The 18875-nt window shown below is 47.0% G+C and overlaps 1 protein-coding gene across 7 annotated transcripts in view; it reads left to right on the top strand.

Moving 5' to 3' along the window:
- CDC42EP4 (CDC42 effector protein 4) overlaps positions 1–12708 on the top strand; it is a 47473-nt gene extending 34765 nt beyond the window's left edge. For all 7 annotated transcript variants that reach the window (XM_083490410.1, XM_083490408.1, XM_083490406.1 and 4 more), the window contains one exon: positions 9848–12708. In XM_083490410.1, the coding sequence (XP_083346536.1) occupies positions 9996–11021 (1026 nt within the window). In that variant the 5' untranslated portion in view covers positions 9848–9995 and the 3' untranslated portion in view covers positions 11022–12708. The remainder of the gene's footprint in view (positions 1–9847) is intronic.
- Positions 12709–18875: the final 6167 nt, after the last annotated feature.

Below are 18875 nucleotides of genomic sequence, written 5' to 3'. Positions count from 1 at the left end.
CACACTTTTTCTCCTAAACAGCCATGGCCTGCTCCATTTTTCTCCCTTCATCCATTAACACTGTGGGGGTTTGGGGAAGGGGGGCAGGGCTTGCAGTCAGGCATAGATGCTCACTTGAAATAACAGACTGGACATGTCTGTTGGCAGCATCCCATTATAACTGTTCCCTCTGTCGGCAGTGTCCAATTAGAAGTGTTCTTCTGCTGGCAGCTGGGTGAAGAGAACATGGCTCTAATTGGACACCATCAACAGAGAGAACCGATGGTTCTCTACCCCCTCATTTCCATGCCTGCTGGCCAATCGAAATGGAAGGAGTATCTAAGCAGCCGACACTGGGATGAGTGAAAAGAAATTCAAGGTTGTTGACCATTGTCGCTCATGATATGACCTAGAAGGGGTTCAAGAGCCTGGTAGGTCTCTGTGGTCTTGTTGGTACCTATGGGCACCATGTTGCTGTTCAGGACATTAATAATAATAATCATTCGCCAGCAGATCCCTTCCAGTTTAAAATTAAAAACAGTTAAAACAAGCACAGCAATAGGATGGGTCCTGGAAACAAACATCTTGGTAAAGAGGTTTGTGTTCAGCATTCACTGAAATGCAGGTTGTCCCTGGCTTGTATATTAAATAGGTCATTCATTCATTAACAAATCTTGCTGAACTGCCACCTTAAGGGTAAAGGTAAAGGGACCCCTGAACATTAGGTCCAGTCATGGCTGACTCTGGGGTTGCGGCGCTCATCTCGCTTTATTGGCCGAGGGAGCCGGCGTACAGCTTCCGGGTCATGTGGCCAGCATGACTAAGCCGCTTCTGGCGAACCAGAGCAGCGCATGGAAACGCCGTTTACCTTCCTGCCGGAGTGGTACCTATTTATCTACTTGAACTTTGACGTGCTTCCGAACTGCTAGGTTGGCAGGAGCAGGGACCGAGCAACGGGAGCTCACCCCTTCGTGGGGATTCGAACCGCCGACCTTCTGATCGGCAAGTTCTAGTCTCTGGTTTAACCCACAGCGCCACCCGCGTCCCTTGCCCTTAAGGGTAGAGGATTGGTATTAGCCAGTCGCAATTGTCTGTATTTTTCTCGTCTTTAAGGTGATTATTTGGGGTTTAATTCTTAGCAGAGATGTGTAAAAAGTGGAGGGGTGGCGGAGCTATGCCCCTACAGTAGTAGCCTGGGTGCCACCACTTGTACCACTGGGTGCGGACGCATGAGGTGGCTGCTGATTAGAGAGCAGCTGCCTGTTTCAGATCTCATGCTTGGAACCCTGTGCATATATATAGCCTGGTTCTGTGGAACACAGAATTAGGCTACTATTCAGATCAAGCTACAAGAAGAACTCTGTGTGCCTTGAAGCACTTCTTGGAACCATCAGAAGCCTCTGCTATTCATTGGTAATCAGGATTATCACAGAAGGAGAAGCCTGCGTATTCTGTGATGTGGGTCTTCCAAAGCCCACCGTAGTCTCTTGAGGACAGAGCTTTCCAAACTGTGTCGCACAAATGCTCCCCGCACTCCTTCTGGGGCTGGTAAGGGGCTAGTTTAACCTCCAGTTTGCTACGAAACTGAATTACTGTGCCGCGAAACGATGTGTGTCTAAACGGTTCGCCCGCTGTCTCTCTCCCCCCCCCCCCAGCTGTAGGGTGGCTGAGTGGGAGGAGGCAGGCAGACTCCAGGGGCCCGAGGGGCTTCCTTCACCGCTGAGCTCAGTTGGTTAGTGTGTGGTGCTGATAACATCAATGTTGCAGGTTCGATCCCCATTCCCTATGCAGCTCCCTATTCCTGCATTCCTGGGGATTGGACTACACAGGGTCCTCCGCGTCCCTTCCAACTCTACAATTCAATGGTTCTATGAATCATTTCCCCTGCTTTACTCTCCACCTGACCATTCCCCACCCGACCACTATATAATGCCCCTAGTGAACCAGCTTTTAGTGAAAAATGCATCTAGGGGAACCATAATCTGGTTTGTTAGGTTGCTCTTTTTCTAGAGTTTTGCCCAGGAGCAACTTTGTTCCTGGAGATCACATCGGTTCAAACAGAAAAAAAGGTGTTGCGTCAGCAAAAAGCCCAGTTCAGCCATGATTTTTGTTTAATTTTGCCCCTGCTGCCAGAAGTCAGCTATTTAGTCCTCTCTCGGTCTCTCGCTATAACAATATAAAAATACAAGATTTAAAATCATTGGTGACATCATATATGCCTTTTAAATCTGACACAGAAGGCACCCAAGGGCCCCCCACTGCTTTAAGAGGTTTTATTGTAAAAGAAGCTTCAAGCAGGCAAGGCTGGAAGAGAAAGGTGCATGGAAGAAAACACAACCATTCCAGTCGATCCAGTTGTAGCTACTTACAAAGAGGTTTCTGACCTGCCCATGTGTAGCATAGCAGCTCTGAAGGTCAGGTGGTCTCTGATTGACAGAAGGGCACTTGCCACATTGGGGAGATGGACCATCACAGTGCTATTAACAAAAATATCCCCCACCCCCGTTTCTGCTAGACAGAAATCTTTTCTTGTGTAATTACCTCTCTGCTTTGATGTGATGGCGGGCAGGCTGGCTGGTGTAGGACATGACTGTGTGGTACCCAAATCCTTCAAAAACAGGAGCTGAGTGGTGACATCTGCTAGGAAGAAAGCAGGGCCTCTTCGTTCTCCGGCCCTCTGGCCGCCTACTCCAATACGGTACTGGGGTTGAGTGGCAGAGTTCGAGCTGTGTTCTCAAAAGCTTTAAGTCTCTATTAAAAATATATTTTTTTTTATTTCTAGCCATAGGAAACCATGAAATGTTTGCCAAGATACCATAAGCAGAAAATTCAGTACCTCTATCCAAGTTAATCTGCAGGAAATTTTCAGGTAGGACCTGTGCCTAGCTTTTTAAGCAGGCTCAGTGTAGTTCTACCCCGATTATAATACATAAGCCTCATGAAAATGATTAAGGCTGCCATCAACATGGTTTTAAACTAAAGTGGTACCTTGGGTTAAGAACTTAATTCGTTCTGGAGGTCCATTCTTAACCTGAAACTGTTCTTAACCTGAGGTACGACTTTAGCTAATGGGGCCTCCCGCTGCCGCTGCTGCCGTGTGATTTCTGTTCTCATCCTGAAGCAAAGTTCTTAACCCGAGGTACTATTTCTGGGTTAGCGTCTGTAACCTGAAGTGTCTGTAACCTGAGGTACCACGGTATAGTGGCAAAAGTAACTTTGTATATATTCTTAAGGGGTTTTTGTGGGCAGGGGGCATGTAATGAGAGCTGAGATCCTCAAAGCTCAACTCTGCCAGTATCCATTTTGTATTTTTGTGTATACAGTGGTACCTTAGGTTACATACGCTTCAGGTTACATACACTTCAGGTTACAGAGTCCGCTAACCCAGAAATAGTGCTTCAGGTTAAAAACTTTGCTTCAGGATGAGAACAGAAATTGTGCTCCGGCGGCGCAGCAGCAGCAGGAGGCCCCATTAGCTAAAGTGGTGCTTCAGGTTAAGAACAGTTTCAGGTTAAGTACGGACCTCCAGAACGAATTAAGTACTTAACCCGAGGTAACACTGTAGTTGCACAGAATAACCCTCCCAGCCCCCCCCCAAAGCTCTGCCAGTTGCCTACATGTAGCTCATTCTGCAGAGGTTTTGCAGCCTAATAATAAATTTTATTTATATCCCGCCCTCCCCAGCCGAAGCCGGGCTCAGGGCGGCCAACAACAATAAAACAGTACAAAAGCACAGCACAAATAACACTCTATAAAATCATTCATTATAAAATTAATTCAAATCAAGCCACTGGCAACCATTAGGCCAGAGCTCCGCGAAGATTGCCGAGGGAGGGAGTCAGGCTGTGCCCTGGCCAAAGGCCTGGTGGAACAGCTCTGTCTTGCAGGCCCTGCAGAAAGATGTCAAGTCCCGCAGGGCCCTGGTCTCTTGTGACAGAGTGTTCCACCAGATCGGAGCCCCAGCCGAAAAAGCCCTGGCTCTAGTTGAGGCCAGCCTAACTTCTCTGTGGCCTGGGACCTTCAAGATGTTTTTATTTGAAGACTGTAAGTTTCTCTGTGGGGCATACCAGGAGAGGCGGTCCCGTAGGCGGTCCCCTCTAGATTGTTGCAGTGGGACTTCTTGGCTTTCACAGCTAGGAATGGGAGCTACAGCTGAAGCGAGCCCTTTTGAGGCTGGCAGAGTGAGCCTCCCATATTTGTTTTCATGCATCCTCTGATTTGAACTTCTCTTCCGCCTCCTGAAAGCGTCGGTTTCAGCTGGCTTTTGTAACTTCAGTTGAAATGAATGTGTGCTTTGATTTGCACCTACCCACTGCTAGAGTTTGCAGACCACAAATTGCTTACCCCCCGAATAGTAAACTGCAGAACTTGTGGGTTTTGAAATTGGCACATTTCACACGGGGGCTTGACAGCGTGGTTGAATGGAGAATGGTGATCCTCAGCCACATTCTTTCCTTACTCTCAGCCATTGTCAGCATCATTGCTTTTCTGTGAGAATTTGGCAAAACTGCAGCTGCATCTTCACTCTCTCTCTCTCACACACCCTACTTTCTGTTACTGCTCCAGTATCTTTGCGGGGGGTGGGGAGTGGGGCAGGCTTTCTTCTCCCCGATGACATCACAAAGGACAAATTTAGCCAATAATAATATAGTGGTACCTCGGGTTAAGTACTTAATTCGTTCCAGAGTTCCGTTCTTAACCTGAAACTGTTCTTAACCTGATGCACCACTTTAGCTAATGGGGCCTCCCGCTGCTGCTGCTGCGCCGCCAGGGCACAATTTCTGTTCTCATCCTGAAGCAAAGTTCTTAACCCGAGGTACTATTTCTGGATTAGCAGAGTCTGTAACCTGAAGCGTATGTAACCTGAGGGTACCACTGTAATAATTAATTTTATTATTTAAACCCTGCCTATCCAGCTGGGTTTCCCACAGCCAATGGTTTGCCCTCTGTTTTAAATGGGGGGGGGGAGTGAATACTCCCACTGCTGATGTTGCGTGCTTGCTTTGACCATGAAGATGCACAGAACCATAGCTGCAAGCTCAGGGGTAGAGCATTTGCCTTGGATACAGGAGGTCTCAAGTCCCTGTCTCCTTAGCATCTTCAGGGTAGGCCCACCTGGGAAAGAAACCAGGAGAGCTGCTTTGCCGGTCCATGGAGACGAGACCGAGCAAGATAAAGGGAAGTTCTGACTCCATATAAAGCAGCTTCCCTACGCTGCTTCGGTTTCAATGGAGTTGGCAAAACGACGATAAGTGGTGAAAGTCTGAGCGTACTCCCCCATTTTGTAAGTGGCGAGCTCTTTGTCCTCCTGTATCAACGATGCAAGCATGTGTTCTTTTAAAAGTTTGTGTGTCCGCTGTTGGCTTGTTCCGGATCTGGCTGGCTTCGCTCTCTCTCTCTCTCTTTTGTAGTCCCCTTTCATAGCCTGCTCTGATGTCTGTTTTCAATTCCTTCAGCATCTGTGTGTCTGCTTTCTATTCTCTTCAAAATCCCAAGAGTCTTCACTCCCCTTCCCCCATGTAGCTTAAAAAAAAAAAACCACAGGCACACAAACTTGAGGATGCCTTAGCCAGCCTTGTGAACTGCGCTTTTAAAAAAAGAAAATGCAGAAATATGTGAGTCACAGCTTAAAATCTTATGCCTTTTTTGGCAGTACTCTTGTGTTCTTTTTGGATGTCTTCCCCCCCTTAACTTTAGTCTTCTTCAAAGCCTCTGGTGAACTGTTAGTTCAAAATGACAAGGGTATTTCTTTGTTCTGGTATTCTGGAATATGTTATAGTTCTCCTGTGCACTGTCAAACTATTCAGCTCGTGGTAGGGCAGCTGTTTGTAGCGGAATGAGACTTGCTACCCTACCTCTCCCCCCCCTTTCCCCCCCTTTTTTTGTTCCAGGTTGGGTACACTCACTGCCCTTCTGGGTATTTGCTTCTAATCTTCATTGACTTAAGGGTAGCTGTGAAGGCATGTTCATAATTGATACAGCTCTGTCAATAGTGCAGAAGCTTGCTTTCGATCTGCAGCAGCACAATTATGCTTTAAAAAACCGGGGGGTGGGGACTTTTGTGATATCTACTGTCGTTATGCCTAGGACTTGCCGATCAGAAGGTCGGTGTTTCGAATCCCCATGACGGCGTGAGCTCCCGTTGCTCGGTCCCTGCTCCTGCCAACCTAGCAGTTCGAAATCCCGTCAAAGTGCAAGTAGATAAATAGGTACCACTCTGGCAGGAAGGTAAACTGTTTCTGTGTGCTGCTCTGGTTTGCCAGAAGCGGCTTAGTCATGCTGGCCACATGACCCGGAAGTTGTACGCCGGCTCCCTCGGCCAATAAAGCGAGATGAGCACCGCAACCCCAGAGTCGGCCACGACTGGACCTAATGGTCAGGGGTCCCTTTACCTTTACCTTACTGTTGTTGTGATAACTCTTAGAGAGGTCAGAAATCGTTGGACCATGTGCAGAGGCCCCATAGAATTAACTTTTAACCCAGGGAAGTGTTTTAATTTGACAGTGACTGAGAACCATGGCTTGTGGTGCAATCCTGTACCCATTTACATGAGAGTAAATGCCATTGAAATCAATAGGACTACCTCCTGAGTGGATATGTATAGGATTGCTATCATTGTAGCACAATGGAAGGAAATTAGCCATGGGCCAGTCATTGGACAAGTTGCCTAATGGAGCTGCTTCTTGGCTAATGATTATCCAGCTTATTTCATAATTTGTCTTGTATAACTAGATCAGGTCTTAGTATCTCAGCTTCAGAATGTTGCGCTAGCTTGTGAAATGAGGAAGCCGGGCTGATTTGGGTGGTGTGATCTCTTGTTCACAAATCCACACAGGCTGCTGATTTACTTTTGTTTTCCTCTATGTACATACACTTTTTTAAAAAAAGTATTCACATTATTTTTGGGTCTAAAAACTTTGATACTAACCAGTTTAGCATTATCAGGCTTTTTTTTTCTTTCTATTGCTATCTGAATGTGCACCCCACCACCTTTTGAAAACATGGCTGTTTTAATATGCTGGCTTTTCATTGATTCCTGCAGCTGCGTGTAGATCACTTTTGTTGAACAAGTGGGGCGATTTCTTGCTAGTGGGGTACCGACGCTTCTCCAGTATCAGTAGCATGCTGTCAATACATTGAACTGGAGTGGGGGACTCCTGCAAGGAGAAAAGCCTTTCTTAATTATAGCTGCTTTCCCTACAAGCCAAAGGATCCATATAATCAGTGCTCGAATTTCCCTTCTAGTCTGTTTCATTGCCAAAGGGAACTTTCTGCCACCTTATAAACACACACACACACACCTCCCCCCCTCACCCCGAGAAGGAAGAGAATATTTGAGTTGTGGGAGTGCACACGTTTCAAAGAAATTGAATTTTAAAAATTAATCAAACAAGAAATCATTGTTCAATTGGTGAAGTAACTCTATGTGGCAATAGGAAGCCAGTGTGGATTTGCTTCCCTTTAACGACTGCACACAAAAAGTGAATAGTTCTACATTCATATGGCACACTCATATAAGCTTTTTAAAACACACAGAGAGAGAGAGAGAGAGAGAGAGCGATCGCAAAGCCTTACATTGCTCTAAGCATGGTGCACAGGGAACATTTTACTAGGTACAAGGCATTGGCACTGACCAGTAGGTGCCCAGAGCAACCAGCTGATTGGCATCGATTGCAGCAGTGCTGGTTGTGTTGCTGGCAACCATTTCGGCGCTCTCCCCCCCCCCCCGCCCGGCACTGCTTAAAGGTAACCTGTAGAAACCAGTTTGACCACAGAGCAGGACAGAAACTAAAACATGGGGAGGAATGTGTGTATTTGTGGGAAGTTTGTGTTGTGGGCAACAATAGTTCTGCTTTGCTCAAGGTCCCCAAGAAGTTAGCATCTATACCATGGGTAGGCAACCTAAGGCCCAGGGGCCGGATCAGGCCCAATCGCCTTCTAAATCCGGCCCATGGACGGTCCAGGAATCAGCATGTTTTTACATGAGTAGAATGTGTCCTTTTATTTAAAATGCATCTCTGGGTTATTTTTGGGCCCTGCCTGGTGTTTTTACATGAGTAGAAGGTGTGCTTTTATTTAATATGCATCTCTGGGTTATTTGTGGGGCATAGGAATTCATTCATTTCCCCCACAAAATATAGTCCGGCCCCCCCACAAGGTCTGAGGGACAGTGGACCGGCCCCCTGCTGAAAAAGTTTGCTGACCCCTGATCTATACTAATGCCAAATCTCCTGATGTGAGGAACGCTCTAAGGGGTCACTGACCTCTGTTTCAGATATATATCTGTCAGGAGGCTCTGCAGTCAAATGAGCAGGGCTTTATCTGGAGTGGGAAGGGGCGGAGATGGGTGAAGAACAGCACTCCACCTCCTGTAAGCTATGCTTCTGAGAGAAGAGGGGTTGGGGGTGCCTGTCTCAAATATTCCTTCGTTTATTGCAAACATGCGCCTCAGCTATGTTCTCTAGGAGCAGACAGGCATTCATTACTGCCTCATTCCTTTCCCTGCCTATGATGGCTGCTCCACTGAGCATGCAAAACTGCCTCGGAGCAGTAAATCAAAAGTGAAGGGAGAAGATTTCTGCAAGCGTGGGGGGAAGGGGAGAGTCATCTTCTGATGCCCCTGTTTTGAACCATGCTTTCCTACCCCACTGAGCTATTTTCATGTAACTCCCTCCCCTAGAGCTTCCAGCACAACTGCCCTTTTCTGGTTTGCATCTAGCAGAGCCGCCCTCGGTGCTGCTGCTTTTTTGGGTGAAATTAGAAGTGCTCATCTCATGGTTGTCCCCCCTTCCATTGAGTAAAGCGACCACGCAGGGCAGAGAATAGTCTTGTAGGAGCAATTACCCTGTGCCTCCCAGGTAGGGCTGGGGAGCATTTTTCAAGGGCCACATTCCCTTGTGAGTAACCTCCCAGGGCTACGTGCCGGGGTGGGCAGGGCTATAGGCAAAGGTGGGTGGAGCAACAGAGGTGGTTCTTACCTTCAGCCTTTGAAATTAGCCAGGCGCATTTTGCACCTGGCTATCAGCCACTTGCGACCAAGTGAAGATGCCTGGGCGCCAGGATGGTGTCTGACGTCTCCACCATCTGGAGATGCATGCCTGGGGATCATTGGATCGTGACTGTTTTCACCCGCTGATACCACACCCTGTAATTCTATCAGTTATGTCTTATCTGCACAATCAGATTTAATTTCAGGAACCAAAATGCTTCGTCTGTGTAGCCTGAGCAGGAGCAGTGTACAATGTTGTAGTTAATTGCTGTAGCTTGTCTTCCCACTGCCCTGCTTATAGTTGGAAGAATATACATAATGTTATGAATGGTCCATGCCACCATTAAGAAAAAGAGGTCGGAATGGGCCAATATATATGTGGGCTGTCCCTGGATCAAATGACTTTCCTTCTTTTAAGTTCTCAAAGTTCTTAATCTATCTCCAGGTTGTCCTCTGAACCGGCCAGATATTTAGCTAAGAATCAAATCACAGTCAGTCCATCATTTGAAAAATAAAGACTTGAGAACCTCTTGCCCCAAAATGGCAACCAGACATTCCATTTTGGGCGACTGTAACCTTGGTTTAAGGAGCCATTTGGCACCTAACACTGCTTACCTTTGTGCAATACATTACATTCCAGCCACCCCAAAGTCAGAGGTTTCTATACAAACACACCAACTAGGTAAAAGTACTTGAGGAGGGAACAGAACATGGTTGGAGAGGTGTTTAGGCATTACCTGAGGGAGAGTTTCACAGGTTGGATGGAGAGCCCCACCGTAGATGGTGCCCTCTCATGCCCCCATTAAAGGAACAGAGCAAGCAGCACCTCTGTCTTGAGGAGACCTAACTCTCTCTTCCTTTCTTATGTCTGTGTTTTAGGCTTGGACTGTTTGAAGGCCATCAAGAGGCTTGAGGCCTACCTGTGAGGCTGCAGGAGTACAACCTGCTCCACCCACAACTGAACAGGACCTCTCCAGTCCCACCACCCTGACTCCTGTACAAAAGAGCTCTCACGCTTCTTGCCAAAATGCCTATTTTGAAGCAGCTGGTGACAAATTCCGCCAACTCCAAGCGCCGCTCTCGGGCCGACCTGACGGCAGAGATGATCAGCGCTCCCCTTGGCGACTTCCGCCACACCATGCACGTGGGACGGGCTGGTGATGCTTTTGGGGACACCTCCTTCCTCAACAGCAAGGCTGGGGAGGGGGAACAGGAAGCCGCGGAGGAGACAAGCTCCTCATCCAAACCAGGCCTGCTGTCACGCAAGTTCCGCAGCAGCAAGCGGTCTCAGTCCGTCACCCGGGGCGACCGGCGGGATATGCTGGGCTCTCTGAGGGACTCTGCCATTTTTGTGAAGAATGCCGTCTCCCTCCCTCAGCTTACTGAGAAGGAGACGGACAGGAGTGGTGGGAAGCAACTGCCCAAGAGCCTTTCCTCCAGCCCTGTCAAGAAAGCCCCTGAGGAGAAGACCCCTGTAGAGAAGCAAATGAACGGTGCGGCAGCCGCTTTTAGCTCTGGGCCCCACAGTCCTGGCTTGGAAGAGCGGGCCTTTGGTGACATAACGGACCTGCCCCTGGTAGTGCCCAAGGGCAGCTACGGCATGAAGCACGCAGAGTCCATCATGTCTTTCCATATTGACCTGGGGCCCTCCATGTTGGGGGATGTCTTGAGCATCATGGATAAGGACCCATGGGAGCAAGAGGATTCTGGTTATCATGGTGCAGAAGACCCCCAGAGGGAGGCAGGTCCTGCGGAGGCATTGACAGGCCACTGGCTTGGCCAGGAAAGCAAGCGCCCCCAGGATTCCTTGGTTCAGTCGGATGACAACAGAGCAGCAACCTACAGCCCTGGATCTGCCCGCAGCATTACCAGTCGCCTGACAATGGACAGCAGCTCCATCTCGAGCGGCACCTCTGTGGGAGAGGAACAGCGTACTTTAGTCTCCAGGGGACAGAACCAAGGCGTTCCAGAGCATACGAGGCAGGACGCTGCTAAACAGCCGGAAAAGGAATTCTCCTTCATGGATGAGGAAGACGACGAGATAAGAGTATAAGAAAGGTGACTGGAACCTTTACACTTGGCTTGGCTCAAGAAGGAAAATTTTTCAACAGATTCTGGAATAAATTGTGGTGCGGAAAAAGTTAAATGCTCTTGACCCCCTTTCTCAATCTTCAGTTTTCAACACCATCCTTCCGTTAAACAGACCGTTGAAGAAAGATGGTGTTTTCTTTTGCTTAGTTTTCCCTGTTTTGGTGGGGGGTCTGAGACAAGGAGCAGGTGGGGGTGAATTCACATTTAAATGGCCTCTTTGAAATATTTTGTGTGATTCCAGAGTCAAAGGAATAAAAGACAAGACTTGAGCATATTTGAAGAAGCATTCTTCGCAGGAGAGAACTCGGAGTGTAATGAAACAGGTTAAACAAAAACAAAAGCACGCCAAGAGTTATTTACTGGCTGTTCAAAGCAATATAGAGCTGAATACTAGAGCAAAGCTCAAAAGAACTAGTTTCCCTATTAATATATATATATTTTCCTTTACATTTTTACTAGTACTTATTATTATTATTATTTTCTAATTGCCCAGGAGAATACCATTCTGGACCTAGCACAACATTGAAGGATGCAATATATTTGTAGAGAGCAAAAAAAGACGGAAGCTTGAAATAACCAGACCCTCCAAATCTTACATGTTTCGGAAGCTAAGCGTTCTCTTCCTGTGGGCAGGCCTCTGGGAAGATCTACAAACGTTGGAATTTACGCTAGAGATTTCGTTCTTGTTTTTTTCAGATCAGAGCTAGAGGAACTCTTTGGGAATACAGATTGTGGGGGTGTGGTGATGGGAGAAGCACAGCTAGTTTACCTTTTGCCTTTACGTTGGGTCCTTCTTTTGGTCTTGTTTTGGGCACACAAGTTGATGCTAGCAATTCTTGGAAGAGCATGACTTAAACCCTCCCTGCCCCTAAATGTTGCCACTTTTGATGGTGGTTATGTGAAACTCCTTGTAGTGGAATGTTTTTGGAGAGAAACTTCGTTTAGCTCCCAAGGACTGTTTAGAATTCCCCAGTGCGAGGTGAATTTCAAGAGTGGCGGTCAGTCTAGCTATCCCATTGATAAAGAGAAATCTTTCTCTCCCCCCCCCCCTTTTCTGTTTCCAGGCTCTTCCTCTTTTTGTAACACGGACAAGATGTTTGTGTTGCTAGGGAAACTAATGGGGGAATGTGGCTTACCTGCACGCCTACAGGTGTAAACGGAAAGTCCCACAAGCAGCCTAACCTGATACAACTTCATCCTTTCTTAGTTGAGACTCTAGAATATCACCAAGGCTGACCGAAGAACAATGATCTTGGCACTCCCCATTCCAGGAACAATGGAGACTCTGCCCTGCTCAGTTCCTCCCCATTGAAATGGCTTTTAGGGCCTTCCCTCCCAGGTTATTTGGGAGCTGCTGCTGACATTCCTGCCTCCTAGAGTTTCAATTTCTCTCTTTTTTTGCCTTCATTTTGCGGGGCATTAAACACTTAACTCCTGCCTTAATTTTTATTTTTTGACTTTTGGTTCATACTGTATATTAGATTTTCCTATCCCTTTGGGAGTAGGTTTATCTCCCTTCTTCGGATTGTGAATTTGTTGCTTGTGTACAGGTGTTTCGTTGGTGCGTTGGATGGAGGACTTTTTAACATGGAAGTATGTTTTTGTTTTAAAATTCAAAGAAATTAAACTATAGTGAAAAACAAACAAAACCACAGACCTTAAATCTAATGGGAATGTTTTGTTTTACTTGTGGGGAAGGCTGAATGCAAAAAAGGAAGAACTGGTTAGATGGTTGAACTCGCGTTACTAAATCAGGAAGAGTTACAAACCAACGAATGGCAGAGATACCACTCTAATCTTAGGCCTCATTTAAGTGTGGTGCATTTTTTGACACTGTGTCCATTAGGCCAACACAGAAACCACACTTGTAATCTTTCTCTTTCCTTGAATTAAAGGTAAAGGTACCCCTGCCTGTACGGGCCAGTCTTGACAGACTCTAGGGTTGTGCGCTCATCTCACTTAAGAGGCCGGGAGCCAGCGCTGTCTGGAGACACTTCCGGGTCACGTGGCCAGCGTGACAAAGCTGCTCTGGCGAGCCAGAGCCGCACACGGAAACACCGTTTACCTTCCCACTAGTAAGCGGTCCCTATTTATCTACTTGCACCCGGGGGTGCTTTCGAACTGCTAGGTTGGCAGGCGCTGGGACCGAGCAACGGGAGCGCACCCCGCCACGGGGATTCGAACCGCCGACCATGCGATTGGCAAGTCCTAGGCGCTGAGGTTTTACCCATAGCGCCACCCGCGTCCCTTTCCTTGAATTACACCCCCCCCAAAAAAGTCTATACGGTGGGCTTTAACTTTTCTTTTGAGTGTTTTTGTGTGCAGATTTGTCTCTTCCCTCCTTCACTTTTTCCCTGTTCCAATCAAATTGGCAGATTCCCCCCCCCCCCTTTAACCTGAACAATGATTTCTACTATGGCCAAGGGGGCGGGGGGCATGTGGTAAATAATTTTTATGTTATAGTCCCAGTCCAAAGTGTTTCATTTGTTTGTTTACCAAATTATTTATAGGCTGCCTTTTGGGGCATAGCCCACCCAAGTCTGCTCTCAACCTCTTGGAAGCACAATAAATAATCTAAGGGAAATAACAACAAAACAGTTAAAACTGTTACAAAGCCTAACAAAACAGCTAGACATACTTCTTTAGAAAAAAAAGAGGCAGTTTGGAAAAGATGTTCTGTTTTAACAGCCTGATTTATTGAGCCTGGGGAGGGGGGCATCCTATATAGGTCATGTGCTATGCAGATCAGGTGTAATCTAATGATGTCACAGTAAAATGAAACTTGGGACAGCAGCATTCTTTTCGGAGATGTAGAAATACTTGTTGCCTGGAAACTTTTTTATGATGCCCAGGAGCTGAGTTTGAGCTGTACTTCCTCTTCATTTTAAAAGAGTTTCTCAAAAGCACTGCATCTCTCCAGTCATAAGCTTGCATCTCCTTGGGGTGGGAGACTCCAGCTCCTTTCTAGCACCACATTTAGCCGTCTCACTTGTGAGTTGCATCCATCCGTCTGAAGAGCGCGGCGTCCCAGCCACGCGCAGCTGCTTTCGCTCAAGGCGTGACCTTATCTGCCTCACCCACAAGCCCCCAGTTCCCACACAGCCTGCTTGCCTCCTTCCATAAAGAGCCTTTTCAGCAATGCCCCAGGCACTGCACTGTACAACACACAGTGCGGAACCTACGCACTGCTGGTTTCATAACTTTCTGTCACCCTGGGAATATTTATTGGATCTTTGTGTCCCCCTCTCAGCACTTAACGGCCTACTGTCAAGCCAACAATAGTGCAAGTTTGTTTTCAGCAGATGGATCTCGCAGGGAGTTGGCTTGCCTCTGGTTCCCCTTGTGCTATGGCAGCCTGCTTACAGGTCTAGCTTCCTCAGCTCACTGCAGCCTCAAGTGTTTGTGAGAACAGGCTCTGGAGAAAACCCAAGCAAGGGGATATTTCAAATGCAAGCAGCTAGCAGCCATAGCGTTACTGTAAGAGGAAGGGGGGCGGCGTGGAACGATTAGCACAGAGCAATGCCAAAGGATATTGGTGCCCTACATCCACTTTTCCAGCATGTTACGAGAGTCAAGTCCCTGTTTTGCAGGGAAATGCAAGAGCAGACAATGCAGGAACTATCTGAAACCCAGCACTCAATACAATGGAAATGCTAGCCTGGGACACTGATCCATTGTTCTGTGAAAGAAAGAACAACAGCGGCAGCTGGTTGGGGGAGGCCTTTGTGCTCAGCTGAATTGGGGCAGGTTCGGCCTTCTGTTTACTAAACAGCCAATGCAGTGGTTTGGGGAGCATGGTCAGATAAAGGGGAAAGTCCTTTCTTCTACGTGACAGGCGTAGAAGAGCCAGTGCAGGGTTGGAAGTACGGTTTGGAGATGTGCAACAAACACGTGCACTGGAAGTTTTAGATTTGATGCCATGCCGCAGGGCCCTCTAACTCCAGGGGACAACAGATTGTGTCCCCCGTTTAGGATAAATTAATGCAGATTATGCTCTGTTCAGCTTTGACTCTACAGCCAGTTTGCAGGAAGTCAGTATAGTCCCTCAACGGCATTAATTTTGTGGTTAGAAGTCAAGCTTATTTCCAAGTTACGAGGGATGTCAGCAGGCAGAACCTTGCCAGCAGATGTTTTCACACATTCTTTCGAAGAATGGAGGAGCGGTATCCTTCCATTCCATCTTCTTCATGCGCATTATTTTAAAGGTTGGCACAAAGGTTACAGGTGGATAACTGGAAAAGGCTCTCTGCATACCCACCGACGTTCACCTGTTGCCAACTTGGGAATACGATTGCAGAGTGGAAAAGAACACATCATCATCTTCCATTGACTTAGTGATCCAGTCCTTGATTATGGAGGTGTCACCCAGGGTAGTGGCGAAGTATACCTGTGCATACGAAGACAGCACAGAGTTCTTCCAAAATGCAAGCTCTGTGAGTTACCAAATTATATCTCCCCCAGACCAACGTTCCTGCAATGAAGGTACTTGAAAACTTTGCCAAGGAGCTAAATTAAACCTCTTTCCACTACTGCAATTTTGTCTCTTAGTTTGGAAGATGAGCCCTTTTCCATTTTTTGTCTCCCAGCCAGACAGCTGTGGAAACTAGGTTGTTGTTTTTCTCAGAGCCAAAATAACCAAAGGAGATGCTGAAGTTGAAACCTTGGTTGTTTGGGGGTAGGGGGGTTGGCTTTGGGAGCAAAGTAGTGTCATAGTTCAAAGTGGTTTGTTTTTTCTTGCTCAGCTGTGTGTTTGGGTTAGAATATTTTTACAAATGCAGAGACTGAGGCTGCAAGACTTGAAATTTTGACCATGCCACTTTCTCCCAGAGGCTCAATTGATACCTTAGAGACATCTTCAAGTCAGAAGGCTATGCCCATAATCCCTTGGGTGCTGTGCTGGGTGGAGCATGTACAACTAATGGCCTACTTTGGGGATTGAGAGTTCACTTGGAAGTGGAGCCTCTTGACCACATGTGAGCATCTGGCTACCTACCTTTAAGAAGCGTGAGGCTAGGCCCTCAATGAGCCATGGTTTGCAATACAGGGACCCCTCACCATTAGGACCAGTCGTGGCCGACTCTGGGGTTGCAGCGCACATCTCACTTTATCGGCTGAGGTAGCCAGTGTACACCTTCCGGGTCATGTGGCCAGCATGACTAAGTGCTTCTGGCGAACCAGAGCAGCGCACGGAAATGGTGTTTACCTTCCCACCAGAGCGGTACCTATTTATCTACTTGCACTTTTGATGCTAGGTTAGCAGGAGCAGGGACCGAGCAACGGGAGCTCACCTCACCCCGTCGCGGGGATTCGAACCACCGACCTTCTGATCAGCAAGTCCTAGGCTCTGTGGTTTAGTGCACAGCGCCACCCGCGTCCCTAATACAGTGGTGCCTCAGGTTAAGAACTTAATTCGCTCTGGAGGTCCGTTCTTAACCTGAAGCACCACTTTAGCTAATGGGGCCTCCCACTGCTGCCGCAGCTGTGCAATTTCTGTTCTTATCCTGAAGCAAAGTACTTAACCCGAGGTACTATTTCTGAGTTAACAAAGTCTGTAGCCTGAAGCGTATGTAACCTGAAGCGTATGTAACCCGAGGTGCCACTGTAGATGAAAAGTGGAGCTCAGGACCCCCAGCTCCCCCACTTCTCTATTCTCTGCTACATCCACAGTGTTTTGGCCTTTCCAGGGAGGGTGGACTATGCAGAGCCTACCAAGAAATGGGAGCAAGGGGGAGGGGGAGTACAAACATCATCCATTGTCTTCAGCATTTGCTTTGCAGCAGAAGGGTCAATGAATAAGAAGAGCAACGCCCCATGTATTCTCCAGCATCAGAGGCAGAATGCCATCGAATACCAGCTGCAGGGGGTGGCATGTTTGCATCCTGTTTATCAGTTTCCTATAGGCACCTGTGAAAACAGAACTCTGGACTAGCCTGATCCCGCAAGTTCGCTCTTAGGTTCTTGCGACAGCAGCATCACCGAACAAGAAACTTGGGACTCTGGGCTCAGAACTCCCCAAAGTAGCCATGCTTTCTTTGAGCGATCACGTAGACATACCTGGAATGGTGGAGCATGGGCAATAGTAGCGAGAGCGGATTGTCAGAGAAGGGAATCACCACCATCATCATTGAAAACACTATCTTCTGAGACACCTGTCGTCTTTAAGACTCTCATTTGGCAGCACGAACTTGCTGCAGGCTGACAGAGCAGAAAGCTTGCCATGGGTTGCTGAGCAGGCAGTTTACGAGAGCACTGCTGTGCTCTCATCTAAATAGGAAGGGAGGGGGCAACAGCTATACCCAAAAAGGCTACAGGCAACCACCAGCGCTGAATGCTTGGTAATTAAGTGACATCCTTTTTGGAAAACTAGGAATGCCACATCAACTTTACAGTAACACTGTCCTCTCGGGAACCCTTGTTGCCTTTTGCGCAACCCCCACAACTGCAACACATTTCTTGTCTTAAGCCCCCTAACCATTTCAGTCTCAGTCCTGCCAAAGTTAAGCATTGCTAAGTCGCACTGGTTTCAAAAGGAGATTTTGGCACATCTTTAATATCTATCCCATTGAGATCAGTTGCACTTTGCTGCCAATAAATATAGACAGCGGACACAATTGAATAGCTTTTCTCTTTTTGTTCTCAGCCCTGTAGCAATGTTGAATCCACAACGCTCATGTTCCTGATGTCTTTTGCAAGGATTGGGACTTCCAGAGCTAGAAGCAGATGCGAGCTTACTGCCTGAAGCTCTAGCCAATCTCCCCTTTCGACATAAGAGATAGATGCAATGTGTATTAATATTTCCACACTTTTCAAGGGAACAGGTTGCAGTAGGAAGGTTGACTCTCGAGCTGTTACTTCCGTGACAGAGAATTGCCCTGAAAACAGCTCATCAATAACGTTTGATCTTGTGTTCCTGACATAGCCTCTACCTTTTTAGCACCCAATTAGCTAGTGACCTATATTTTCTGATGCCTATTGAGTCCAAGCGAAAATGCAAAAGCCGTGTCATTTGTTGTCTATGTCATGAGCCGCAGAGACCATTCCCTGGGTTGATGGTTTCAGAGAAGCCAATTCTGTCAAAGAAAATGACCTCATTCTGCAGGGTTATAAAATCTCTCTGCCAAATCAGTTCTTTCCTTTCTGCATCCTGTGATGGAGAACTCAATACTATGCAAAGCAGCAAAACTGGTCACTTATCTGGAAGCTGCTTTTTTTTTTTTTTTTAAGGATCAGTTTTAATAGGCCACCATTTGCCTCTTATCAAATTCTGGACTAGTTATGAATGATCTATTACACAGTGTGCGTCCCGGAGGCGGCAGATGGAAATCCAACTGGGAATTTAATTTACTTTATATAACTTGTTTTGGGGCAGACACAGAAGACGCTACCTTTAATCAAAGTTGGTTTTTGCTGAAGAATTGGTTTGCATTTGAGCATCACTGAGCTTTTCCTGCAGTATGAAAAATGTTGTAAGGTGATTTAGGGATGCAATTTCCACTTACAGTGGGGCTTCCAAGTAAACATGTACAGGGATACATTGTCAGTTAAACTAAAATATCCCAGGCATAGTAGCCAAGAGTTGCTTGCAACTACAGCCCTCATAAATCCTCCAGTGGGGAACTGTAATAACACTGTTTTCATTATATATTTTCAAAGTACACATGGAGGCCACTTGGTTTTTCAAAAAATCTTCAGTATCAGCAATACATACTCTCAGATATCCAACCTCCCCAGCTGTTTGTCACAGTGCAGCAGTTGTGATCCAAGAATTTACACCTGGAACAGTGATACTTTACTTATTTCATAAAAGGATCTGGAG

The sequence above is a fragment of the Podarcis liolepis genome, assembly GCF_965112155.1.
Source record: "Podarcis liolepis genome assembly, chromosome: 2".
Lineage (NCBI taxonomy): Eukaryota > Metazoa > Chordata > Lepidosauria > Squamata > Lacertidae > Podarcis > Podarcis liolepis.
This window is presented reverse-complemented; position numbering and strand designations above follow the sequence as displayed.